Raw genomic sequence first — 26,065 nt, 5'->3', positions numbered from 1 at the left:
ATTAACCACTGCATTGAACCTTTGACCATGTAATATGAGCACTGTAGAAGAAAGTCGACGATTGAAATTTGTCTACTTTCGATGCAAAATGAGTTAAGTGATCGAAAGCTATATTATGAGAAGACAATGTAACAATTAGTTTATAATTGAGATATTAAAAGTAAACAGCGAAGTTGCTCCTTTTTCTGGATGTGAGATTAATTATTAATCATAAAAGAATGGAGATAATTATACACATTTCGTATTAATAATACTAATATATACATATAATATATAAATTACTTTCTTCGCTTATCCAGGTTTCAACACTTGTGACGTCATTAGTTTCGAAAACTGTTTTTATTAAGATAATTACCTTCAAGTGTCCAGTTACTCACAAGTTAATACAATATTTAGTTAGGAATTTCACTTCAGTAGCTTTTTTTTTTAAGTATTACTCATTGCAGTACTCACTTTCTATTTCAAAATACTGTCTAACCTGAATATAAGGTATCCTTAAAGAAAATGGTTTCCTTGAAAGAAGTGGTTTCTAAGGAAAGCATTCGTCTTATATCAAGACTTTTATTGCAATATATACTAATTCTTAAACCATTACTCATTTTATTTTATTATTTTTAAACACGATTTTCTCAGGAACGAAGCATTGTCCGAAAAAAATTTGTTCTGTATTTTGTTATTACTTGTTATTATTCACGCTTTTTTTTATGTAAAATCACCCTGTTCCCGATTGTACGACGATTGCTAGGACACCCTGTATAGCAAACAAGGAAAAGGAATCAAGGGTAAATCAGAGATCTACCTGACCGCTGAGGTAACTGAACCTCTCTATAAAAGAAGAAGCGAGAGTAAGGAGAAGGAAAGACAAAGAGGTTAGATCGAAATTCGTTCCGATTTTTTCAAAGGAGGTCGAGGAATGACCTTTCAGGTAAATTGCTTGTGTTGGTGCCTCTCTTTTCGCAGTATAGCAACGATACTTTTAATCCCATGATGTTCCAGGAAGCCGAAAAGGGGTTTCGCGTGGTGACCATGTGAAAGTTGCCTTTTGATAGACGTTGCTCTCCTCTGTTCCCCACCCCTATCTCTTTCTCGATAGTTTTCCAGTGTTTCACAGGTAAGATTTCTTACGAGAGCATCTTCTCAGCTGCGTAAGAACGTGAGAGAGAGCTCGCTTTCGTTTCCTCCTTCTTCCTTTCACGACGTTAACGCATTCCGCTTTCCCCTCGGTTCATATCGCTTGTTATCCTTTTTCTCTTATTCTTATTTCTTTTAATGTTAATTCTTCTTTTTTTTATTTCCTTTTTAATACTATATAGATCTTCCTTTTTAATAGTTTTATTAGACTAGTGGTAGGTGTTGATTGAATCTGATTGTTTTTGAAAGTGATGATTTAATTTGGTGAGATATACATTTCATCATACGGTTCATCAATTTGGTGTTTTTAACAAGTTGGAGGTTGTATTCTATTGACTGAGATCTTTCTTATCTGTTTTCTTGGACTTCATCACTGACAATGTTTTTTCCCTTTCTCTTCTCTTTTCTTTTTTTGGAGGGGTATTGAACTTTATTGTTATTAATTATTTAATTGTTATTTAATTACGATTTAAAGAACTTCAGTTAGGTGTCAATAAAGGTTTGTATTAATTAAAGTAGCATTTTTATATCGTTAATAAAAATAGTACTTTTCTGTATTGTTCTTATATTATTCAAGTAATTTTATGTGTAATTAATATAAAAACATAATTATTACCAATATTAGCATTATGGTGATTTTAATGCATATTATTGAAAGAAACAGAGAAAAGAATCAAAGAAAAATTTGCTTATGAAATAAGCCACAATTAAAGAAACAAACTGAGCAAATTTAGATAGAAACTTAGATAATAACGTATTTCAATGGAAACGACAACGTGACTTGAAACTTAGGTTTATGAAAGTTCGTATGCTCGATCTGGAATATAAAAACGTAAATTTTATCTAAAAATAACCGTATGCTCTCATCTATTATCAATTTTCGAAACCACCAAAAAGTAGTACAATTTACAGTTAAGCGAATCGAATGCCAGAATTGAATTCGAAAAATAGAAATCGTTATAACTAGTTTCACAATAAAAAGATTATAGTCGATTATCATTGAATAATAATTCCATCATACGTATGTATTTAAATCTCATACATCTTAGACGGTCATTACTTCCTCTTCTAGTTTTTCTTCATTGAACTGAAATATACTGAATCATACATCAAGCTCGATGTTCCATTTCTAATGCGCTTGTTCCTCTCGAAATTTCGCAAAATCTACGTGTCGAGATTGACGAAGAAAATTCTAGACAGTTGGAATTGCTTCTAACAGATATATAAGTACTGCACATTCCATGACCTCGTCTTGCACTCATTCTCGTTTTGAAATACGCACAACCCGCGTGGGGAGTAACCGTAAGTCATACGCAGCATCATCACCATCGATTGATCATTTTAAACGTACGAATCGTATCAGTAATAATATTTCATTTTACTATTTAATATTATTGTTTTAATACTTAATTTTTAACGAAGACACAATAGGATATTAATTTAAAACATTTCTGTTTTTCTAATTAAGTTGATTGATACAACAAAAAATTACACAGAGAAACTTAAATGTAATTAGCAATAGCACGAACTTTAGCGGATACTACACTTTCCAATATTCTATTATATCTCTCAAATAATTAAAAAGAGATTATAGAAATCGAGAAAAATCAGTCTCTTATACTTTCTTCGGTGTTTGGTCATTAGATAGATCGAAATTCAATTATGAGATACTAACGCTAATTATAATGATGAAACAAACATGAAACATGGAAACTATGTCAAACTAGATTAAAGAATCATTGAAAATGATACATTGAAAGTCACGCATCTTACAATTAATATTTCAAACAATGGACAATAATTATCGGACCCATTTATTGAATTTTCCTGTCAGATATATCAAGCTTAATTAGTAGCTATTTTTATCTGATACATATTTAATTACAAAGACTTTTCTCTTATGCCCTCCTATCAAAGACATATTATGTTCTTTTTCTATAATTTCAATTATAATTAACATTTTACACGCATATTTTACCATTTTCGTCAACGTCATTTTCCACTGAATATCCTTTGAAATAAAAAAACTTAAATTCATGTAACTTAGCAAACTTAAAACACTTCTACGATTGAAAATCAATCCATGTCCCTGATTGATTGTACAGGTAGCATGATATCGTAGATATCGATTAAGAAAGAGAAAAGTAGAGAAATGCAATTGGTATTTTGCTATTATGCAGCTTATCGGCTCGTCCGAGAACGTTTATTGGCCTTTTGACCTTAGCTTTCACTCAATTAGGTCTTCTTCCTTGTTTCACTATTCGCATACACACACGCGTTGTATCAAGTTATCCCATGCTCTCTCATGTTTAATCATTCTTATCGATTTCGTGGTTGCCAGCAACATGATCGTTATTTATTGCACAACAAAGTGTTGTTAAACCATGTAATATTTCTAAATAAAATTGTGCAAGAGGATATTATTATTAACCAATGATTAGAAAAAAACCAGAAATGTGGTTTGAATGCAATTGCATTAAGATTAGGATTGCATTCTTTATGTAAGTTGTAACTAATTTAATTTTATAATAAGTTATATGGTTCCGCTTAATTGCGTTAATTATATCGTATAATATGTGATATTATCGTATCCGATAACGAAATGAAGACCTATGTATGTATATGTAGATGTATTGTAAAACTTGTTCTTTTGTATTACGATAATGGTGAAGAGACTACTTATATAATTAATACTTACAGAAACAATTTCCATTATCCATCAAGTAGTTTCCATTGTATAGAATGTAGACTAATTTGTATAACGATAAAACTTTTAATTCTAATTTGTTTATTCTTGAACTGTGATATAATATTTGTATTTGATATAATATCTCCGCGGTACGAGTGTCGACTATAGCTGAAAGCGGTCGAATGTATCTCCACAGCCAAGCGTCGATTAAAATGAACAATCGCAAAAAGCATATATATATAGTCTATTGTTATCTTCTTTTGGATGTTGATGTTCTTCAGTTTAGCCGTTATTGCCGAAATAAAAAATTTCTCGGTAATAAAAATGTATCACATTGTTATTCTTCAATGACATTTTAATATAAAGATTAAATATTTAAAATCTAATAACCATTTTACAAATGCATTGAGACAAATATTCGTTGAACAATCCAAAATTATAATATTTTGTTAAAACATTATATTTTTGTACAATTACTAATTGTGCAGTAATCTGATTAATGCACTTGTTGGAATAAAAATTGTCTTTTTTGAACACACAATATACTTGGTCACTGCAAGAATCTTATTCACTAATATGCGATAATTAAGGATTTCTATCTTTTGAAAAAATCCTTATTCCCTTTTATAGTTTCTCTATTTTGTTTAAAACACTAAACAGTTTTCTTTTAAAAAATAAGATGTAATTTGAGCAGTTTAAAAAATAATGTAATCTATTATGCCACTGTAAAAAATTGTGCTAGAAGAAGTCAAAAAATAAAATTTAAGATTCATGTACATAGAAAACAATTTAATATTTATGTCAGAAATTCCTAAGAAAATATGTGTGTGTATATATATTATATTTTTTCCTTGCATAATATATGTAAAAATTATGACGTATAACAGAAGATAATTAATTCCACAAAACTTCCAACAATCAATGTATATACATACGTATGCATTAAATCACTTCATTTTCTAAAATTATTAAGATATGAAGAAATCTTAAGAATCTCTGACTTACCTTAGTTAACATATTAATTTTTTCATTAATACTGCAATTACTTGAAATAGAATGTTCAAACAAATAACAACGCATTATACACAACACTAGTATAAACATATCACTAGAATATCCAAATTCAAGTAACTGAACGTGTTATAATAAGAATAGAAAACGTGTACATACATTGATATTTTCTATCTAAATCAAATGTTTACATACATTGTAAACTTAAAAAATTTCTTCAATTTTGTGTAAAAATATTTGCAATTCCTTCGCCTATATTTTGAATACGTTAAAAACCGTTTTGGATTATGTTGAAGGCGGCACCGAGAGCCCAACTTAATTCATGTCCATTGATCTTCTTATAAAGCTAATAAAAGAACAAAATAAAAAGCATTAGATTAAATATTACTTCAATAATTAAGTATATAGCTTTCACTAAAAACTTATAATAATTAAGATTTAATAATATGTTTCATATAAACAAATTATATTTGAAATAAAAATATATAAAATGTAGTATAGAAATGTATTTATATTCTTACATAAAGTTTCGTATTAGGTTCCAGACCAAATCCATCACGGAGGAGAACATAGATAAATGTCAAATCAAGACAAATGAAAGGTTGATCAGTATTTGGATAATCGCAGGCATCTCTTGCTTGTTTTTGAAAAGCATTTACTTGGATAACTCCACCAGAAAAGGGGTCAACTAGACCAACCTGAAATATTGATAAAACTGTACATCTATTTGTATTTTCTATAAAGCTTATCATTTTTCTTCAAATTTAAAAATTTACCTCGGTGGCACGATCGAAGTAATAAGAAAACGCGTAAATCTCATGATCTTTTAAACCTTCTGGTTTAATTTTTATCTTGCCAACATATTTTTCAATAATTTTTGAGCATTCTGGAAAATTGACAATTGGCCTGTCCACTTCTCCACCAGCAAAGTTTTGTGTTTTGACTAGTTTATGAGTTGCATTCACGGGTCCTTTAATAATATAATTAAATCCGCCATAACTCCATTCTGTCGAAACTATGGGGTTTACACATTCTGATCGTACTTCTATTGTATCTTTTGGGTTTACACTATCCAAGTTCATTCCATATGTCAGAATCTCTTTCCTTGCTGCCATAAGACCCATACCCAAGTAGCTGTGTGTGTAAACACTCATGTTATGGCTGAAGATATTGACAGAGTATGTATGTCCATCAAGTCCTTTTTCCTGAACAAATTTTAAACATGTTCTAAATAAATTAAAAATTTGTTTTCTTTTATCATTAATAAAAACAGTTGCATTTTGTGCAATAAATAAATCCTAAGCTAAATTCTAGTTATGTAAAAAAGTAAAAATTCGTATTTATGTCATCATTTTTTAAGTACATAAAGTTAAAAATCCTATAAATGCTAATATCAATGTTATAAGTAATATATCTATATATAAATATAATACTATTACAATTTTTATGAAATACATTTTTTATTTTGTTTTATTAGAAGTTCATATGATTCTAATTAAATATATTTGATATCTTTGATCAAATACTATATCATGATTACTTTAATTATGTTCTTATTCATTATTCCACATTTTCAAATATTAAAATTATATTTATTTAATTATACCTGTATAGAATTAGGTGAAAAAGTCACTTGTGTAGAACCTCCACCAAGATCTAGTGCAGCAACTGTGCTACCAGGATTGTGCGTATTAAAACGTTCCAATAGAAAATTTACAGTAAACCAAGAAAATATTCCTTCGTCTGTTCCATCCATTATAGAAATCGAATTTTTAGAAATCTAAAATACACATAGAGTAAACAATGAACGCCTATTTTAATGTTAAAACTTAAATAGCAAAGAAGCATCTTTTTATTTTACAGTCAGCTATTGCTATATATACAGTCTTTAAATTTTTAAAGTAAAAAATACGTGTATATATATATATAAACACATATCTAATATATAAGTATGGAAAATTATTTTATGAAATAATTAAATAATACTTTTAAAAAATGTTGTGTACAAAAATGTTATAATTTTGTATTTGCTATTTTGCATATTACTTTTAAGCTTTATACAAATCAAGCATCCAATTTCTCTAATATGATATTCATGCTGTATACTGATCTATTACATACACCACCTAGTTTCATCCTCAGGAAGAAATATGTGTGCAATCCTACTGAAGACAATACAAGAATATTTTATCACTGAGAAAAATACATTTAAAACAAAGAAACTACAACAAAGTGAAAATGTAAGGATTTTGAAAACATATATAACTCTAATTTATTGTTAGATATTAAAGGCAATTTTAAATTAGCATACTAAATAATTTCCTTTTTTTATGTAATGTGTCCAGAATTTACTACATTTTATATATCTCTATTTTTTAAGATCATAAAAATAAAAATCATTTAATATGCTAATTAAAGCGATCTAAGACATGCTGAAATCCTTAGAAAATTTTAAATCAAAATGAAAAGTAATTATCTAAACATAAAACAAATTGTGTGTATAGAAGACATCTTTAAAATAGAAATTTTATTATGCATTATTAGTTTCATAAATATTAGACACATACCTGGAAACCACTTTCTTCAAACATTTTCCTGCATTCTTGGAGTATTTCTTGAGCCTTATGTCCAGGAAGTAGTCTCAAACCAGCTGTAGCTTTCATGTTGAGCGGTGTATGTTGCCATTCTACTTGTGGAACAACTTCCTTCACCTTATCTAATAATACAATCAGAGATTTTGCCGCATCTTTAGGTTTTTCAGCATAGGCACTAATGCCTGGTTTTGTTTCTGTATAGAGTTCACCATCCAAAATCAAATTGCCACCAAGAATCGATTCATGGAAACTAAAGGCCAGAGCACGGGTACCAGTGGAGCCTGCATCAATTACTACGACATAAAATGGTTTTTGTAGATTGAAGGAAAAAGCCAATGTATCAATTGCCTTACTCCCAAGACGTACTGGCTTTAGGTCATATCTGAAAAAACAAAGTGAAATTGTTCAAATTATTATTATCTGATTACTATTTTAAAAAATATATTTTACTTAATTTTTTATGAAGAATCACTTTTTGCTCAATTAAATTATAAAACAATAGAAAAATAATAATAATTTTAAAAATATTAATATTTATTAAATTGTCCTAACTATTATAATATATTATAAAACATACGCTATTGCTATATATCCTAGGAAGAGAATTCCCAATAAGGCAATAACGACAAAATATTTTTTGCCTGGATGACCCTTCTTAATTCGAGGTTTGGGATCTGCTTCAATAATACCTTCATTTTCTGTTCTTAACTGAAAATGCAATATGAATTTATTTTACATATACATTAAACAAATATATAACCAATGAAACATTTTATACTACATACAGTTTGTTTTCATTTAGAATTAGAGTTTTGTTGAGGATTTTTCTAAATTATTTGCTTGTATCTCAACTACAAAAAAAACACAAAATTTTATAAGGATTTTTAAGAGAAAAATTTGTGAAGGTAATTGCAATGTTTAAACTGATCAACAAATTGAAGAATCACCTATAATTGTTGCCACTGAAAACATATGAAAGTCGATGATTTAAAAAAAAACATTAAAAATTATTGTAGAAAGATAAATATATTGATCTCAAGTACATAAAGACTTCTCATAAGGACTCTTATTCCTAATTGGCATAAAACATGATTTATAAAGTGAGTTTAAATATTTTTATTATACCATTTTATAACAAGAAAAATGCTAAATAACAAATTTAAACATGCAAAAACATTTTTATTTCAGTCAGAATACAGTATACAAGTAAATATATTTAAAGCTGTTGACATCAAAGGCACTTTTATAATTACGCAATTAGAAGATTCGATAACCTCAAATTTAATAATTTTTATATCGATAATGTTTACAATATACAATTAAATAAACAAAATTGCAGAGAATTTTAAACTCACTGGAATATATTGCATCTAAAATGCAATTCAAGTAGCTGATGTAGGCAACGAAGGTAGTTTTGGTTTCTTTATATGGAGAAATAGTTAAAGAAAATAAAAGCATCACATACTCGCTATATACGGAACTTTCAAAATTTTACGTATGCCGCATAGTGGAAAAATATAGTAGAATATAAAAAAGACATTCTATTAAATATTAATATTTAAAACCACAGATTTCTTATTTACTAGAAAAATCCATGTATTTATTTAATACATTCACAACTTAAGGCTAAATAAAAAACATTACTAATATTAGAACATTTCTTGTGGAAAATTTTGCGAGATTTAATACAAATATATTACTATTATATATTAATTCATGATTAATTTAGAAGTGTGTATATATAAATTATAATTAATTTTGAATACTAGAAATATTTCTATTCTTTTAAATATAAAAAGCATTAAAAAAATATACATTCTTTCGTTTTATGAATAAAAATATTAATTAGATAAAACGTATCTTTATTTTATTGAAACTTTAAGAAACTCGGGGTAAAAATTAATTTGAAATAAACTCTATAATGTCATAAACAATGAAGAAACATAAACTATACTGATATAATACCAACATGATGAAATTCTCTGCAATCACTTTGATTTTTGTATTACAATTCAAAATTAACCATAGCTTGATATGAAATTACTCAACAATTTGTAAAGATTTGCAGACTTTTGTAACATCAACAAACATAGTGTTATAAAGTTAGAAGTTTTCACAAAATGGTAAAATGTTTTACATTTATGGAATTTTACTTCAAAAGTTACGTAACTGAACTCTCGATTATTAATTGACATTATATCATCAATCATTTTGTAAGTGTTTCGTCATAAAATTGTTTTAATTAGAACAAATCTTTCTTAATTAAAGAAAAGATATATTAATCTATATCTACGAAATTATCTACACCATTTAAATTATTAAAATTAAATTATTGTTAAATTATTTATTAAACGCATTGTCACTAATAACTTACACTTTCATATACATGTAAAAGTATATTTGCTTTGAATTTAGGTTATATTACAATCCATTTTTCAAATTTAAACGATAATACGAAATACATATACAGTCGATGTGGAAAAGAAAATCCTATTTAAATACCCTATACGAATTTTACTAAGAAGAAAATGCTGGAAACAAACCTTTCTATGCCTAATGTCCATATTATTGAAATTTCGTCCGTATAGAAATTAAAATATAACAGAAATAAAAAAAGATTCAGCGAAGCAACTATTGCTAAAGTGACGTTTCGTGACTAGCTATTTGATTGTCAGTAGTTAATAGTATATACTACTATCGACTATGACATGACATTACGATGATGGGCAGAACGGCAGAAGTAATGCCACAGAGAAGTAGTGGTGGTGCCGCGTTAACTGGCCAGAATTTTACCTTGTTTATTGACTATCTTTATCCCCACCGATGTTTGCAAGTAGCTTCGTGAAGTAGGCCACTGGCTAAAACACAGTGCCTCATAGACAAGTATGTTTAATATTCGTACCTAATTCGTATTCATTTTGTGAGCGATTCCTATATTTCCCATATTATTTCCCTCAAAAACTGATTAAGCTGACGGTCAATCAACAAGGAGCTACTGTAACTACAAAATGGTAGCGATAATAATTCAAGGCTGCAAATACGGTTTACTTAAACGAAACGGAATATCACGAAGGTGAATAAAGAATTCATTATTATCTGAGGCTATTTCAACAAACTGATAAAAGTATCTATATATACAATTAATTTACCCAATCAGAATATCTTGGCACGATGGATGCGATTAAAAACTAATAGCGATCTAATTATACTATCGTGCTTTAAAACATTAATATATAATTAATTCATCGTTTGTTCTAAATTTATATTTTTTGTAAATAACAATGCTAGCAGTAATTAACATTCCTTATATTTTTGTGACTAAGAAAAGGATTAATTGGAGTGTTTTAATACTGTAACAAAGCAATGAAGATCCCAAAATAAAAATATTCAATTGAAAAGTCAAGTCAAATGAAAATGTAAAGCACTAAATTTATTAGATGGAAATATTAAATTTTTTAGTGTACAAAATTCTTTATTGTATACAATAGCTTTGTTTTAATTAATCAAAATTTTGTAACATTTTTTGAAGAAATGTTTTGTAAATTTTCTATAAAAACTATTGTGTATAGAAAACATACTCTTTTTTAAGACTACAGTAACTAGAATATATAGAATATACAAAAGTTAGCAGATTGCATGATTAAAGATCAAGATATTATTGTTTTATGTGTTGTTAGGTGTTTCATGTTTTAAATTGCTTAGTTATACTTTTGAAGATAATAGTATTAGTAGTAGTACCACTATTAATACTATATATATAATATAATATTATATATTATATATAATATTATATATAATATAATATAATATAATATATATATATAATATGTACTATTATTCTGCTGATTTTTTCAAAAACATAGAGTATCTACACTTATCCAGTATAAAATAGAAAAATCATATCCCTTGTAATATTTTCAACTTCAATTTCAGTTCAATACTTTTGAAATATATTAAAAAATAAATGTTATATACTTTAAAAATATTTAGAATTCTTTAATTATTCTTCTTAATCTTTTACTTATAAAATCCTTTAATTCTATCTTTTAATTATAAAAGTTATCATTACTTATTTGAATGTAAAAGATATGGAATTTTTATATTATTGCATAAAATGGTATAATGAAAAATATCTACATTAAAATTAAGTCTTCGATTATAAAAATCATAATATATATTTAGATATTCTAATATAAATATGGGAAAAGTCTTCGATTATAAAAATAATAATGTATATTTAGATATTCCAATATAAATGTGAGAAAAATAAAAGAAAAATGTATCGGAAGTGCTGCATAATTTTAATATCCTTGATTGAACAAAGAAATTTGTATCTTTATAAACTAGTTTTCCTTCCTATTAGTTTAAGAAATTAAATTATTTGTATGGTCAAGAATATTTTTATAATTGTAATGCATGTAATGAATTTAAATAAATTAAACAATATTTTCTACTTTAATATTTTGATTTTATACCAATTAATAAATGATGAATTATTAATTATTCTTTTGACTGTGATATATAAATTGTATTAAATAATATTTGTTATAAATATTTACATTTATCTATTAATTAACTTCTATTTTTTTTTTGAATGGTTAATAAATACTTTCGATGATTAGTTTTAAATCGACGATTTGAATTCAAAATAAATAATTTTGAAAATACGTAATGTACATTCATATAATTGACATAAATTCAACTGTATGATAATTTTCTAAAATTATACACAGAAAAGTAAAAAATATTTTTGACTAAATATTTTATACATAATTTTAACTTAAAATAACGCATATAGCAATGCATATGAAAACGAATCATTTCAGCTTTAAGATACTGGTTTAACTTACAATTAACTTAAAGATTGTAATTACGTAATATCGTTCAAGAGAGTGACAAGATATTGCCTTATCATGCTTTTATAATTTTCTGTACTTTGGTTTAGTATAAGTTTGTTATAGTCATTGTAAAACCGTACATTAAAGACGTAATTATCTCATTTTCTTCGTTAGTGTTGTAACAACATTTTTTCCTTTGCATGAAAAAAAATTTATGTTTGTTAAAAAAAGTTGTTCTATATAATATGTTTTTTATTAACCCAATATTTTTACAAAAATTAAAACAAGCATGTGTTTACCAAAAACATATTTCTTGTTTATTTATGTTTGGCAATTTACAACATAGATCAATTTGGCAAATTATTTTACTAAACTTTCTATATTAAAAAGTATTTCTTCTTAAGTATTTAAATACTCAAAAAATATTTTCTTAAATAATTTATTATGAAATAGATAATTGCAATATAGTAGCAGTGGTAATGAAACTTGATCAATAAGAAAGAGTAGTTAATTTAAATTTGATTACTTATAAAAAATTTTTGTTATAACTTCAATTATTCAAATTCTTACTTACATGATTTCTTATATTTCATAATATTTTTAATAGTAAATAAAAATATTTTATCAGTAGATAAAAGAACAACATGAAAAAATATTTAAATTACATAAGTAGGTTAATATTTTTAATATGTTAAATAAGTGAAACTATAAGAATCAATTGTATAAATGAATAATTACATATGTATATATATGTATCATTTTTTAAATATATATGTATATCAAAATAAAGTGTAAGAAAAATCTCTAGAAGAAAATTATAATGTTTTCTCTTTCATAAAAAGCTAAGAAAATTAATGAATTAAGCACCTAGTAAAAAAGGCTGAAACAAAATGGCACATATAGAAATTACCCAACGTAAATCAAGTCTTATAAAGGAGGCTATCATTCAGATTGGTGCAGGTGGTTCTGCAGGCTTTGTAGAAGCTTGTATAATGCACCCCATGGACCTCATTAAAACACGTTTCCAATTGCAAGTTAGAATGGGAACTCAAGATGCTCTTTACTATACAGGCATTGTATCGTTTATTTATATATGTTTTTATTTTAGCATTACTTTGGTTATTTTATTGTGATATGTATTTTAATGTCTTGTTTTAATTAGTTGTAAACATTTTTTTTATTTATATTTCTATCATAGGAATTAGAGATTGTATGAATAAAATGTATAACAATGAGGGAGTTGCAGCATTTTGGAAAGGTATATTACCGCCAATTATCATGGAAACTCCTAAAAGAGCTGTGAAAGTATGTAATATGAAACAGTTCTTTTTTCATTATTTTCATTGTAAATTGTTAAAATGAAATCTAGTTCAAAGATTACTAATTTAATATGAATATTATATCTATTTTTTCTATGTCTTTTAATTTTTTAGTTTTTCTCCTTTGAACAGTACAAGAAGTTTTTTAATAATCACACGTCGCAGTCAACGGTATGTATTCCATTAGAAAAATTCTTTGATGTATTTCTATTAATAAAAAAAACGTCTAGAGAAAGTTTTATGAGATATGTAGGCAAACAAGTGTGATCTATTTCTTAAAAATAATTATAGCTGTAAGATTATTATGGTATATTACAATTTACTTGGATAAGATACAAATATATCTTTTTTATTTAATTTTATTAATTAATTAGTTTCTTAATATCTTAACTATATTATTATAAGTAGTGTATCATTCTCTTAAGTAAACTGGCCATACTTGTTTACATATTTAAACCTTTTATAACTGAATGTTTCAATGTGTAATGTACATTATGAAATAACATAATGTTTAAAGCATATTACTAAATATGTAAATTTTTAACAATTATATAATGCCTTTTTAGGCATTTTTTTGTGCTGGATTCTTAACAGGTGTAACAGAGGCAATTTTAGTAAATCCTTTTGAAGTAGTTAAAGTACAAATGCAGTCTAATCGTAAACATATCAATGATAGTCCATCAACTATTGCTGTTACTCGACATATTCTTTACAACCAAGGTTTTGGACTAAATGGCCTTAATAAAGGTTTATCTGCTACAATAATGAGAAATGCTGTTTTCAATGCTTTTTATTTCGGGATTTATCGTTCTATTATTCCTCGACTGAATAAACAAAAAGAATATGTTCCGGAACTGTTTCTGAAGGTATATTTCAGCCTTAAAATGTAAGGCATTTCATTTATATTAATTATAACTAATTTAGTAATGAAAAAGGATATATATTTATTATAAATATCAGTATGTAATTAAAAAAAGAACATGTATCTTTTTAGTTTGCTATAGGTTTTATATCTGGGACAGTGGCATCCTGTATGAACATACCCTTTGATGTTGCTAAAAGTCGTATTCAAGGTCCACAAGGAACAATCCAGTATAAGGGTACTCTGCAAACTATTTACTTAGTTTATCAAAATGAAGGGTAAAAAATTATTAACTCAGATTCTTATATTTATTTTAGACGTTCTGAATTATTTTTTTTATTATTATACAATTATATTATTTTTAATTTTATACATGTAATGTTTCTTCTTTTATTTGCATAATCTCATTGCATCTGATTAACAATCAGTAAGTACATAATGAAATGCTTTTTAATATTCATAGCTTGTAAATATTTTTATTTTAGATTTAGAGCCTTGTATAAAGGATTGTTACCAAAGATCTTACGATTAGGTCCAGGTGGTGCAATTATGCTTATAGTTTATGATAAAATGACAGCATTTCTCAATATGCAGTTTGGTGATTAAAATAAAATTTTACTCTACAGAGCAGATTGGACAATGCATTTCTTACATTACCAATGAATTGTTTAAAAAAAATTGTTCCTTGATATGTATTTGTATGAGATTATAGTTAGAAATGTGATTTAGCCTTAGATTTAGTGATATTGGTAGTATATTTAAAGATTAACAACTTACAAATAAATGTTTTATACAAGTAATCCAGTCATCCAACAATATAAAATAAAAAATATGTGTCAGATTTATACAACCTGTTGTTGAAAAGAAAATTGTATAACTATATCTTTTATAAAATTTGAAATGTTTATGTAAAAAAAAAGTTAAAATATATCACAAAAAAGAATATACCCTAATTTTTATTGATCTATTTGTTATGCTATTTAATGCCTATTTAATAATGTCTATTCAGAAAAAAATAAATTTTTGTTTTGGTTCATATGCCAATATCCAAAAATATTTATCTTGATTTTCTGAAATTTTGACAGAGATAACAATATAATCAATTATTCACAGTTAATCATCCAAAATAGAATCTAGCCACTTTTCTAAGTCCAAAGATTTGGTTGATGTATTAGATTTATTTGTTATTTTTAAATCTGTAACAAATATGTATTTCATCAGCCTTTTAAAAGTAATAGTTTCAAATAAAGTATTTCATTCTAAATATGCATAAACATATACCAGAGCTGGAAGAAAGAGATACAGATTTCATAATTGTCAAAGGATCAATCACAGGTTCATGACATGACAATAAAAAGTCTAAATCATCAGCTGTATTTTCTAATGAATCCTGAATTTTGTCTTCATCTTTTGTATTATTTACAATCATCTTTTCTGAGTCACTTAATATTTTATTATAATTTTCTTTACCTCGTTCCACAGTATTGTAGATATCTGTTAATTGGTCATCCTGTAATGGTTAATACCATTTCAGTAATATCTACTTATTTTTTAAAGAGTCAGGATTAAGCTAAATTAGTCTGATATATTATTAAACTTACAGTAAAATACTTTCCATCAATATTAACATTTTCATTAAATGAAATTGCTTCTATTGCTGCAGATAATGTTTTTAGATCAAGTGTAAAAAAGTCAGAGTATTTGAAAACATCAACATCCCAATTTTTTTCTGATTGAAAAACAAAGTCATCATTTTTAGAAATTGGAGCATTTGATAGAAATTCAAAATCCTTTGTATTATTTTCATCTACATCAATGATTTCTTCGAAGTACTGCTTTTCCTTGTCTTCATTAACTTCCCTCTTTTCTTTTCTTGTTTTATCTCTATATGTATATAAAATAAATATTATTTTTTAATTAAAATTAAAAAATGGAATTAAATTAAAAAAAAGATGTAAAAGAATAATACTTCTTCTAATATTAAAAAAAAAGTGAATAAATAGTTATTTCTTAATTTAATTACATTTATATTAATAGATACTTAACTGAATTTCATATTAATTTTCTATTCTGTTATTATTTCAACACTGATAAGAATGAAACTCTAACATTTATTTTATAACCTAACCTCTTTCGACGTTTAATGTATTATTCTACAAATTACACATTTTGTATCTTTATGTTCACGAATAAAGGTCCTGAACTTTTTTTAAATATTTTAACGTTACTAACGTTTATTAAGTTACATACAGTTTAATTATTATAAAATGACAAAATATAAATTTTTTTAATAAAATATTCTTCTGTATAATAACTTAAAAAGTTATAGTTAAATAAATTATTAAAATTATTATTTATTAAAATAACTTCACCAACCTTCCTTGTTTCTTTTTAGGCATTTTTTTCTATTTTCTCTTTTTATGTAAATATATATATATCGAAATTTTCACAAAGTGTTTCGCGAAGAGAAACCAACGAACTTTGCTAGAATATATGGGAAGCCATTTGAAGAAAACATGTTATATATTAAATAGATCGATTCAATCTCATGGCGTGAATCAATACATTTAATTAATTAATTAAAATCTCATAGGTAGCTTGATTTATTTTTATTATATTTTTCTATATGACTGTATAAAATTTAAAGAGTATTTCAATCAAAAAACATTAACATTACAAACATTTAACATTAAGTGTCTCGTAAATGAAATATGCTCGATTGTATAACGAATAAAATGCATTGCTTTTAATTCTGTATTTAAAAACGGAAATATTATTACGCATCTTTTTTAAATTACCAATATAAATAAAATGTTAATATTGTTTTAAAACCATAAATATTGAATGAAAATATTATTCTACAAATATAATTTTTGTATTATTTAATATATGTGGCAATGTAACAATTACCACAACTAAAATATACAATACAAAATTGGTTATTCTTTAGGAGAGGAAACACTAGAACTAATATCACTCAATAAGCAAGATGGTATACATTCCAAGTCTTTCAATGATTCTTCTTCTTGTACTTCTTCTTGAATATCTTTCTTTTCTTTTTTAGCAACCTTTCCTTCTTTAATAGGTTCAATAAGTCCCAAACATCCCAATGTGTATTTACAATCAATATTATCAATCTATAAAATATGTGTACATCGTTTTAAAATTATAATTAAACTTTTTATGTACGATTTAACTTTTCGATTTATGGTTCTTTATTAGTTAGATTCAATATTAAAATGCACCTCGGATGCTGAGTAATCTACAGCACTAATAATGGTCTCAGTTTGCAATATTTCCATGAGAGACTGCAATAGTTTTGGCGCCATTTTTCCAAGGCATTGTTGGTTATTGTAAGCTTTTTCTGTGACCTATATAAATTTATTTATATAAAATAATTGATAGAAAAATAGATTTAAATGTCAAAAAAAAAGAAGAAAGAGAAATTAAATAATCATAACCACCTGCAAAGCTTCGTTAAGAAATACGGTAGCAGTATTCAAAATAGTTTTAAGTGCATCCAATTCTTTTTCTTTGTTCTGAATTAATTTCACTAATCGTTTATTTTCATTCCTAGCCATCAAGATATTTTTTTCGTATTGTTTCGTTTCTTTATCTAAGAGCGCATCTTTTCGTTTAATTATATTTTCTAAGATACTTTGCAATTGCTTCAGACGAACATTACTTCTCTGTACTTGTCCATAATACATAATCAACGATTCATATTCCTGTGGAATTATTTATATACACTTGTTACTTGTACTTTATATCTATTTTTATGTGAAATGCGTTATTAGTTAAACTATATTAGTTTGTCGATACGAATACGATAGAGGTAGCTAAATTTCATTTTAACCTTAACGATAATAATAATAATATCACCTCGACGACTTGATGAATCGCATGCCTTTGTTTCAGCGTTTTATTCAATATTATCTGCGTCTCGGTTTCGAACAATTCGCATTTCAGCCTTAACGTTTGTTCCGTTTTCTTGCGTTCGATGTTGATGGCATCAAGCTCTCTGTTGGTTTTCAGCAATTTATCAAGATCTCGATTCAGTGCCACGTTTTCATGAATTGCACGATTCATGACTTCCGTTATCCTCAATGTGACCGCCTTCAGAAGTCTCTCCGATAAAATTTGCAAATGTTCTTTCATCTCTTTCTGCATCCTGCACACATTCATCGCGATTGCATACAGTTACCGCAATCATTGGCTCGTAAATTTTTCTATATTCCTAGATTTAACGATCACAAGCGAGATACAATAGATTCACAGTATTTCAGAAAGTATCTGCAAACATCTTTCATGGATAGTAAATATCCAAAATACTTTCGTAAGCCACTGTATGTAATTAAGTTGGAAAATGCTGTCAATCCTACATAATTTGAAAACCTCTATAAGATTATAACTTCGTTCATAAATAGAATTTTGTCTTTTCACAAAATATTTCACGAAATATTTAGAAAATTAGACATATTTATTCATACGAAATATTTTAAATGAATGAATCATTTTTATAAAATATTCTGGAATTATTAAAATTCATCACTTATTAGTTCATTGTAAAAATATATGGAACTAAAAGTAATTGAATATAAAAATATGGGATATTAAACGTAAATAAAGGTGAAATTCCTTTTTTAAACATAATCAAGTCTTTTAACAAAACATACACTGATTTCCCGACTACCACAGACTTCTCAGCTTCGTAAAGTTCTTCCTTATGTCTCTTTTCCTGTTCAGCCATTTCTTGTTCTTGTTTCTCGAATTTTTGTAATAGATCAAGTCGAGCTAATCGCCAATCTTCCAGTGCATTTAATTTACCAGCTAATCAAAAGAAAAGAATTATATTACATAATAAAATTTTTTTGTCTTACAATACACTTAAAACAGTTACTAATACTACACATAAAAAAAGATTTTCGAAGAGGATGATATCATATCATCAATATATTGATATTGTTGCTAATTAAACCAATCGTAAATAATTAAACTTAATTTAACTGTTATATTTCACCAGCTAATTTAACTTCTGCGCTCAAATTATTCTCCATCGTGCGATATTCGTTATCCATCGCTTCTTCCTTCTTCTTATGAACAGCCAGTTCATCTTTTCGCAACTCTTCCAAAGCGGTGAGTCTTTCAGAAAGCTCCTTTGACTCCTCGATTTTTTCTTCTAAATTTCTTTTTAAATGTGCGATTACATCCGAGCGATCTTCTTCCAACTGCCGGAACTTCTCTTTTGCAAGTTCTGCTTGTTCCTCCAGTTCTTCATTTCGACTTCTCAATCTAATTTATTTCCATTAATCCAAACATTCTTTCGAGTTTGCATTATATTTACATTTCAACTATTTTTTAATTCGCCCTTTTTATTTTCTTATTTTTATATTCTTTAAATATTTTCGTTAGTTCTAGTAGCACAAAAACTATTTTTAAAAGAAACTGTTTTGGTAGGTACCGTTTTATATCCTGTTGGTGTATTTTTTATTCTTATTACCATTTTCACATTTTTGTTGATAAAAAAAATATCTTAAACCAAAAAATTGTTCATTTATTTTATAAAGGAAACATTGTATCGACAATTATTTCTGAAAATATTTGGATGTCGATCGTAAATAAAAAAGAAAATAATTTCAATTGTACATCAAATATTAATTATTAATTATTAAATAATTTTAACGCTAAAATGGATTAAACAATGTTCAAGTTCATAAAATGTATATTTATTTTTTAAAAATTATCGAGTCTTATCTCATTGTTTAATTTTTATTGTATGCATAAAATACAGCGTCATAACATCTTATTAGCCTTTTAACGATTTCTTTCTTAATGTATATAATATATAATTTATATAGTTTGTACATATGTATATTAAAAATTATAAAATACAGTATATTCATTCTTTGACATAAGTTTTTTAAAATCAAACACGATATTTTGTAATAACACATTTAATAATAAATAAAATGAAATCAAACTCAATTTTCGATTAATCGAAATATTTATCATGATTTAACTAAATAGCCTGAAATCTACTACATTTGTACGTAAATTTACTTACCGTGCCAACTGTCTGTTGTTATCTAAGATCTCTTGTTCGTAAGACAGGGTCTCCCTTTCGTCGATACATTTCTTTTTCACTTTCTTTTTTTTACTTTTGCTTTTTTTCTTTCTAGCCCGTTGCATTTCTATCAATCAGATGCCGGTTATGAACGATTTAAACCTTTGTACGTCACATTAAGGAACAATATACGAAGGTATTTCTTGTTAGATCGATAATTCTATAGTTTCACGGTAACGAAAGAATTTGACAAATCATTTCATAATGAAATAATTTCTTCTGTTTAATCTTCAAAGCCTTCTCGAATCTTTTTCAGAGATTTTAACATGTATACGTAATTTAATTATAACATCTCTAAATTACTTGGCGCAAAAAATTAAATTTGCTTTTTTTCTGTACAAATAACTTTTATAATTATGCTTAAACTCTCTTTCCATTATTATCATTCAAAACATTTTTAAATCTTTGTGTATCTATTCAATATAGTCCAGAAAAAACCTAATAAATAATATTCTTAATTCTTTCGAAGAATTGTAATAAAATTTTATTAATGTATAATAATAAATAATACATTTGTAAACATCATAATCGGTGAAAGAATGTTTATACATTAATATATGAAAGATGTATTTTCATTCACATATATTTATAATTTTAATCAAAAGATATCTTTTAGAACAGAACATACCCATGTTAATATATGAAGACATAATTTACAAATCATTTTAAGTAAATTAAAGTATTCTACATAAATCTTACCTTTATCAAAAAACATAATTTTAATGTTATTAATTTATACATACATTTTATACATTATCATAAAAATATATTTCCTAGAAACTTACCTGTTGTATATAAATGTATAATAATGAAAAGATGTTTCCTATCTTATATTTTTTCTATCTTAAACATTATACTCCCTCTATTTGTAAGCATTTACACTCTTTTTTTGTGATTCTATTATCATTTCTATATTTTTTCGAAATATACATACATATATGTATGGAAATATTAAATATAAAAATCTATTCCAAATCAATTTATGAATAATTTGTGATCTAAAAATTTAAAGAAACCCATACAAACTAAACAAATGGCAAATGCTTAAAATTTGAAGATTTCTTTAAAATCTGATTTCGTTTTGTATATATACAGAAAGCAAAAATCAATGTATAAGTGAAGTTAAAGAATTCTAAAATATTACTTAACCGTTATCAAATCTATCAACTTCAGAATTTGACATAATAAATACAGATCAATAATACATACATAAATCTGTACATACTCATACACTATCAAACTTCTGAAATACAAACTGTTCACAATTTCACTAGAATTTCAAATAATCTCGACATAAACAAGGTGGCTCAATAAAAACAACATATTGATATGCACACAAGTGCATGTATTTATGAACCATCAGTAACAAACTTTACTTCATCTAAAAGAAAAAGAGAAATAGATTCGAAAAAAGATAATTAAGAACTAGTTAATTCTAGGTGGAGGTGGTGGTTGTGGCCTGCGAAAATAAATAATTAAACTGAGCATGCCAGTGAGCAATCCAATAAGATATAAGTCCCAGTTCTGACCCAAAAGCTGGTCCCACTTATTTAAATGGTCAGCAAGGCTAAATTCTTGCAGATATTCCAGTCCAAAGAAAAATGAAAGTTTAATGAGAGCCAGTGCTACAGGAATTCTTGCATCTGGACTAGCTTCAGCCGCTAGATCATAACATCGTTTGGCTAGATGCCGATCTTTTGCAAGACCCAAGCCACGTTCATGCATGTATCCCAAATTAAACATTGCTTGCGCATTATGTTGTTGCTCAGACGCTGATCGATAATGAGTAGCTGCAGCCTCATAGTCAACTTTTGTTCCACGACCGTAGTAATGAGCATCTCCTAATTTGACCTGTTATAATAAATTCTTTGCAAATAATAGTAGATAAAATTTTTAATAATAATTCAATAGATTTCGGATAAATGATTTTCCCTATTTAATTTGCGCAGAAGATAACATACCTGAGCAGTAGAATATCCTTGAGCAGCTGCTCTTGCCCATAAAGCAAGAGCCCTAACTAATCCCTCTTCTTCTGATAATATTGTAGTTTCTCCTTTATCCAATATAAATGCAGCATTACTCTGTGCTACCTCATAACCCATTTCTGCAAGGAGAGCATAATTGACGAAAGCCTCGTTTATTCTACCTTCTCTGTAATCTGTGTGAGCAACCATTAGCTGGTCGCTCCATTTGCCTCTTTCTGCAACATTTTTTAGAAGTTCGACAGCAGCCGGACAACTACGCATCATGCCTGTTCCAGTAGCATGCATTTGTGCCAAATTATAGAATGCCAAAACATGACCAGACTGACTAGCCAAACTAAAATACTTGTTAGCTAATTTGTAATCGCGTCTTACTCCTGTACCACCTATTAGACAATTGTGATATTAGGATAACTACAATAAATTGTATAAAATTTATTACGTAAAAAAATGAATTTTTTTAATCTTACTGAAATACATATTGCCAAGTTGAAGTTGTCCATCAACCCATCCTTGCTCTGCAGCTTGGCTAAAGTACTGAAGAGCTTTTGCAGTATCTCTTTCAACTCCCCTTCCATAAAGATACATAAGACCTAACCCACTCTGACCAACAGGATTTCCAAGTTCAGCAGCTTTTTTGAAGTATTTGTATGCTGTTTCATTATCCTGTTTAACTATATCACTGCCTTCTAAATAAATCTATAAAAATACGATATACTATTAAATATAATTTAATGAATACCAACATTACATAATTTCCAAAAATATCTATAGCATAACAGAAAATAATAAGTTACTATTTAGTTTAAAATTTATTATTTATTACCTTTCCTAGAAAAGCCATAGCAAGGGGATTTCCAGCATCAGCAGCATGTTGAAAATATTGTAATGCTCTTTCATGATCCAGTGGTACACCTCTTCCACCTTGATAATGTAATTGCCCTAATCCCACCTGAGCTTGTATATCTCCTTTTTTTGCTAACAATTGGTAATATTCTATTAGATCCTGATCAAAGATTCCTGAGCTGTATGCTGGATTCTCCTGTTCGTCTAAAAGTCTAATTCTCTGAACAACTGGTCCTCCGCTAAGGGAAACCTCTTCTGCTACCTTGTTAGCTACTTTACGATAAAAATCTAAAGCTCTCTCACAAGAAGCTGGAGTTGTAATTCCAGCCCAGTGACGATAACCTAAGGCCATTTGTGCACGAGTATCTCCACCAAGTGCTGCTACTGTGTAATGTAGCAGTGCCTTTGCTTGCGATGCTTGTACTCCACCTAATCCAGTTGCATATAGAAAACCCATACCCTGAAAATAATTTAATTTTGAAAGATATTTATTAACTTACAACTCCTATTTATTAAGAATTCATTTATACATATAATAATAACGTAACATATTGTAGTATCGTAGACGAAAGGCCTAAGAGATACCGGGCGAACCATAAACAATGTCGCGAGAAAGCCTAAGTGCCGACAGGCCCAAAAATGTATCGTCGGTCCTTCAATCGAATAGTTACGCGGAAGAGGCCTACGTGACCCTGGCCACGAGCGGTTGGGGAACACGTGCGTGGCGGGACTAAGAGAAAAGACAAAGGGATGCTAAGGGAGAAAAACGAATTAATAGTCAGTGTTAGTTGAGAAGTCAAAGAGTGTGAATCGAGAAGTCACAGAGTGCGAACTGCGTTGTGGTCCGCGTTAGAGAGAGCGTTGGAACCGTGGTGACAAGAGTTGCAAATTAACTATTTAGTTGTCTTAATTATAGTATGTTATTGTATTTAGTTTGCGTTAAACAACCATCGTTTTCTGTTTAACCAACACCTGTTTAATCCATTTTAAATAAACTAATTGTAGTAAGATCCTACAATATAATGAATAAAAAAACATATAAATACATATAAAAAAAATTTACAAACCATATGAGCAGATGGTAAACCAGTTTCAGCAAGTTCTTTAAAAATTTCATAAGCTGCTGAAATATCTTGACCAGAAGAAGCTGAACCAAATTGTGTACCCAACAACTGAGCCCATGCTAACATAGACCAGGCTTCTCGATGTCCCAGAATTGCTGCAGAAGTTAATAAATTATAGGCTTCTTCTTTATTTGAGCGTGTTGCATTTAAGAGACTCTGTGCCTTTTTAAATATTAATTCCGCTGAAAATGTTAAAACATTTATTTTAATTAAATAGTAAACTAATTATTCATTAAAAAAATATAAATTAATTATATTATAAAAATTGCAATAAACTTTAATTGAAATACCTTCCTGTTGCTCTGGAGTAAGAGGTTCTTGAGGCTCATCACTAAGAGGTTCAAGTTGCTCTTCTTCACCCCATGTTTCATTATCCTCTTCTTCAATTCTTAAATTACTATTTGGTAAATCTATATTTTTAGTTTGAGCTATCATTGTTTTCATCCAGACATTTTTCATTACAGGACTTTCATCCCTTGTTTTTGGTTCATTTTCCGTTCCCTCTTTCCTCTTTGTAATTTTATCATTAAGATATGGTTCATTAGCTGGTACTATTTTCAAAATACTGTCATGCAAAGCCTTTAGTTCTTGCAAATGTTCAAACGCATTTTCTTCCAAACTAACATCTTCTTCTGCTTCTTCTTCAGAAGTATCTGATCGTTTCTTGGAAACATCTGACTCTGAGGCAGCAGACATCACCAGCAAGAGTAAAATCAACTCTTTTCTTAGCTTCATTTTTCCAAATTATATTTTGATTATAATTTATTAATCAGCTGACCTTGATGTGAATATAAAATCAATTCAGTTGTCAATTCAATATCAGTAAGATAAATATCAGTTATCAATAAATAACTTTTTGTAGAAAGAATATGTATTATAAAAATGTTTCTATTGATAATCTACAGATATCTTTTATGATATAAATGTATTATAAATTAAAATTTTTATTTCGTTACTGAACCATCATAATAGGAAAACTTCAACTTTTAAACCACGTTTGACACATCAACATTTTTTGTATACAATATTTACAAAAATGTTATTTTGTTGTGTTCTATAACCTAAATTTCAACGAATATAACGTAAAATATGAAAGAAATTACATTGTAGTAATTATACATAGACTCTTACTTTTAATTTGAACAGCTTGATAAGGACATTCTTGAATTCATTTTAAAATATCTTTTCGGTGAATTCGACTTTTCGTGGCAGAAAGACAAAGTTACGTCATTGAGACACGTCAACGCACATCTTTTCGGTTATCACGTAAATGGGTATTTATGATCACTTTCAAAAATATAATCTTTTCATACGAAAAAGATAGTGTTTTACAATTGTTTTATTATCACTAGGCTTTCGAAATATGTTATCCACTTAAAAATCGATGGATCAGCTGTTTCATCACTGCTTTATAAAATTTTGCGTGTTATATTGTTCTGTTGTATTGAATCACTGAAGTTAGCTCCAAATTGTACAAATATCGGCTATATGTTTCTAAAACTGGAAAAATAAAAACTCGAAACTAAAAAAAGTTACATTGTTGAT

General features: G+C 27.3%; 5 protein-coding genes across 13 annotated transcripts; 1 reads left to right on the top strand and 4 right to left on the bottom strand.

Annotated features, from left to right (window-relative positions):
* Positions 1–3,902: 3,902 nt before the first annotated feature.
* LOC122576794 (ectonucleoside triphosphate diphosphohydrolase 5) lies at positions 3,903–10,137 on the bottom strand. Of its 3 annotated transcripts, none has more exons than XM_043747572.1 (7): positions 9,969–10,137; positions 8,003–8,133; positions 7,399–7,807; positions 6,438–6,611; positions 5,608–6,036; positions 5,353–5,529; positions 3,903–5,177 (listed from the first exon to the last, which is right to left on the bottom strand). In XM_043747572.1, exons 1-7 carry the CDS (start codon positions 9,987–9,989, stop codon positions 5,100–5,102), a joined length of 1,419 nt encoding a protein of 472 aa, XP_043603507.1. In that variant the 5' UTR covers positions 9,990–10,137; the 3' UTR covers positions 3,903–5,099. The 3 variants fall into 3 exon arrangements, with proteins under 3 accessions (XP_043603507.1, XP_043603508.1, XP_043603509.1); XM_043747573.1 differs by lacking the exon at positions 9,969–10,137 and adding an exon at positions 8,781–9,034; XM_043747574.1 differs by lacking the exons at positions 7,399–7,807; positions 8,003–8,133; positions 9,969–10,137 and adding an exon at positions 6,953–6,982.
* Positions 10,138–10,153: 16 nt separating this feature from the next.
* LOC122576797 (mitochondrial 2-oxodicarboxylate carrier-like) lies at positions 10,154–15,074 on the top strand. Of its 6 annotated transcripts, none has more exons than XM_043747581.1 (8): positions 10,154–10,308; positions 10,396–10,549; positions 13,106–13,334; positions 13,462–13,568; positions 13,697–13,753; positions 14,149–14,448; positions 14,577–14,722; positions 14,930–15,074. In XM_043747581.1, exons 3-8 carry the CDS (start codon positions 13,154–13,156, stop codon positions 15,048–15,050), a joined length of 912 nt encoding a protein of 303 aa, XP_043603516.1. In that variant the 5' UTR covers positions 10,154–10,308; positions 10,396–10,549; positions 13,106–13,153; the 3' UTR covers positions 15,051–15,074. The 6 variants fall into 6 exon arrangements, with proteins under 6 accessions (XP_043603516.1, XP_043603514.1, XP_043603519.1 ...); XM_043747579.1 differs by having other exon boundaries at positions 10,155–10,308; positions 10,396–10,498; XM_043747584.1 differs by having other exon boundaries at positions 10,156–10,308; positions 10,396–10,498; positions 13,214–13,334.
* LOC122576799 lies at positions 14,747–16,985 on the bottom strand. 2 transcript variants are annotated; one of them, XR_006319897.1, is made up of 5 exons: positions 16,821–16,985; positions 16,046–16,328; positions 15,726–15,954; positions 15,393–15,640; positions 14,747–15,295 (listed from the first exon to the last, which is right to left on the bottom strand). XR_006319897.1 is itself a non-coding variant. In XM_043747585.1 (4 exons), exons 1-4 carry the CDS (start codon positions 16,841–16,843, stop codon positions 15,558–15,560), a joined length of 618 nt encoding a protein of 205 aa, XP_043603520.1. In that variant the 5' UTR covers positions 16,844–16,985; the 3' UTR covers positions 14,747–15,557. The 2 variants fall into 2 exon arrangements, 1 of the variants encoding a protein (XP_043603520.1); XM_043747585.1 differs by having other exon boundaries at positions 14,747–15,640.
* A 306-nt stretch (positions 16,986–17,291) lies between these two features.
* LOC122576793 (cilia- and flagella-associated protein 157) lies at positions 17,292–21,738 on the bottom strand. The gene is made up of 7 exons (XM_043747571.1): positions 20,509–21,738; positions 19,465–19,736; positions 19,121–19,274; positions 18,327–18,615; positions 17,909–18,172; positions 17,690–17,815; positions 17,292–17,581 (listed from the first exon to the last, which is right to left on the bottom strand). Exons 1-7 carry the CDS (start codon positions 20,631–20,633, stop codon positions 17,384–17,386), a joined length of 1,428 nt encoding a protein of 475 aa, XP_043603506.1. The 5' UTR covers positions 20,634–21,738; the 3' UTR covers positions 17,292–17,383.
* A 154-nt stretch (positions 21,739–21,892) lies between these two features.
* LOC122576792 (protein sel-1 homolog 1) lies at positions 21,893–25,793 on the bottom strand. Its single transcript, XM_043747569.1, has 7 exons — positions 25,652–25,793; positions 24,811–25,298; positions 24,464–24,702; positions 23,377–23,856; positions 23,021–23,249; positions 22,530–22,936; positions 21,893–22,419 (listed from the first exon to the last, which is right to left on the bottom strand). The coding sequence occupies exons 2-7, from the start codon at positions 25,253–25,255 to the stop codon at positions 21,994–21,996; spliced, it is 2,226 nt and encodes a 741-aa protein (XP_043603504.1). The 5' UTR covers positions 25,256–25,298; positions 25,652–25,793; the 3' UTR covers positions 21,893–21,993.
* Between the last annotated feature and the right edge of the window lie 272 nt (positions 25,794–26,065).

The sequence above is a fragment of the Bombus pyrosoma genome, linkage group LG16, assembly GCF_014825855.1.
Source record: "Bombus pyrosoma isolate SC7728 linkage group LG16, ASM1482585v1, whole genome shotgun sequence".
NCBI classification, from domain to species: domain Eukaryota; kingdom Metazoa; phylum Arthropoda; class Insecta; order Hymenoptera; family Apidae; genus Bombus; species Bombus pyrosoma.
Note: the sequence above shows the minus strand (reverse complement) of the source record. Positions and strands in the feature narration are given on the sequence as shown.

What these genes read in the sequence shown, in the direction of transcription:
- LOC122576794 (XM_043747572.1), bottom strand. Translation starts at nt 9,989, where the DNA reads ATGGACATTAGGCATAGAAAG. An exon ending in TGGACATTAGGCATAGAAAG is followed by an intron (nt 8,134 to 9,968) that starts GTTTGTTTCCAG and finishes TTGCATTTTCAG; the next exon opens with TTAAGAACAGAAAATGAAGG. An exon ending in AACCTAATACGAAACTTTAT is followed by an intron (nt 5,178 to 5,352) that starts GTAAGAATATAA and finishes TTCTTTTATTAG; the next exon opens with CTTTATAAGAAGATCAATGG.
- LOC122576793 (XM_043747571.1), bottom strand. Translation starts at nt 20,633, where the DNA reads ATGCAACGGGCTAGAAAGAAAAAAAGCAAAAGTAAAAAAAAGAAAGTG. An exon ending in AACAACAGACAGTTGGCACG is followed by an intron (nt 19,737 to 20,508) that starts GTAAGTAAATTT and finishes GAAATAAATTAG; the next exon opens with ATTGAGAAGTCGAAATGAAG. An exon ending in CGCAGAAGTTAAATTAGCTG is followed by an intron (nt 19,275 to 19,464) that starts GTGAAATATAAC and finishes TCTTTTGATTAG; the next exon opens with CTGGTAAATTAAATGCACTG.
- LOC122576799 (XM_043747585.1), bottom strand. Translation starts at nt 16,843, where the DNA reads ATGCCTAAAAAGAAACAAGGAAG. An exon ending in TTGATGGAAAGTATTTTACT is followed by an intron (nt 15,955 to 16,045) that starts GTAAGTTTAATA and finishes TAACCATTACAG; the next exon opens with GATGACCAATTAACAGATAT. An exon ending in ATCTCTTTCTTCCAGCTCTG is followed by an intron (nt 15,641 to 15,725) that starts GTATATGTTTAT and finishes TATTTGTTACAG; the next exon opens with ATTTAAAAATAACAAATAAA.
- LOC122576797 (XM_043747581.1), top strand. Translation starts at nt 13,154, where the DNA reads ATGGCACATATAGAAATTACCCAACGTAAATCAAGTCTTATAAAGGAG. An exon ending in AGATGCTCTTTACTATACAG is followed by an intron (nt 13,335 to 13,461) that starts GCATTGTATCGT and finishes TTTCTATCATAG; the next exon opens with GAATTAGAGATTGTATGAAT. An exon ending in ATCACACGTCGCAGTCAACG is followed by an intron (nt 13,754 to 14,148) that starts GTATGTATTCCA and finishes ATGCCTTTTTAG; the next exon opens with GCATTTTTTTGTGCTGGATT.
- LOC122576792 (XM_043747569.1), bottom strand. Translation starts at nt 25,255, where the DNA reads ATGAAGCTAAGAAAAGAGTTGATTTTACTCTTGCTGGTGATGTCTGCT. An exon ending in TACTCCAGAGCAACAGGAAG is followed by an intron (nt 24,703 to 24,810) that starts GTATTTCAATTA and finishes TAACATTTTCAG; the next exon opens with CGGAATTAATATTTAAAAAG. An exon ending in AAGGATATTCTACTGCTCAG is followed by an intron (nt 22,420 to 22,529) that starts GTATGTTATCTT and finishes TTATTATAACAG; the next exon opens with GTCAAATTAGGAGATGCTCA.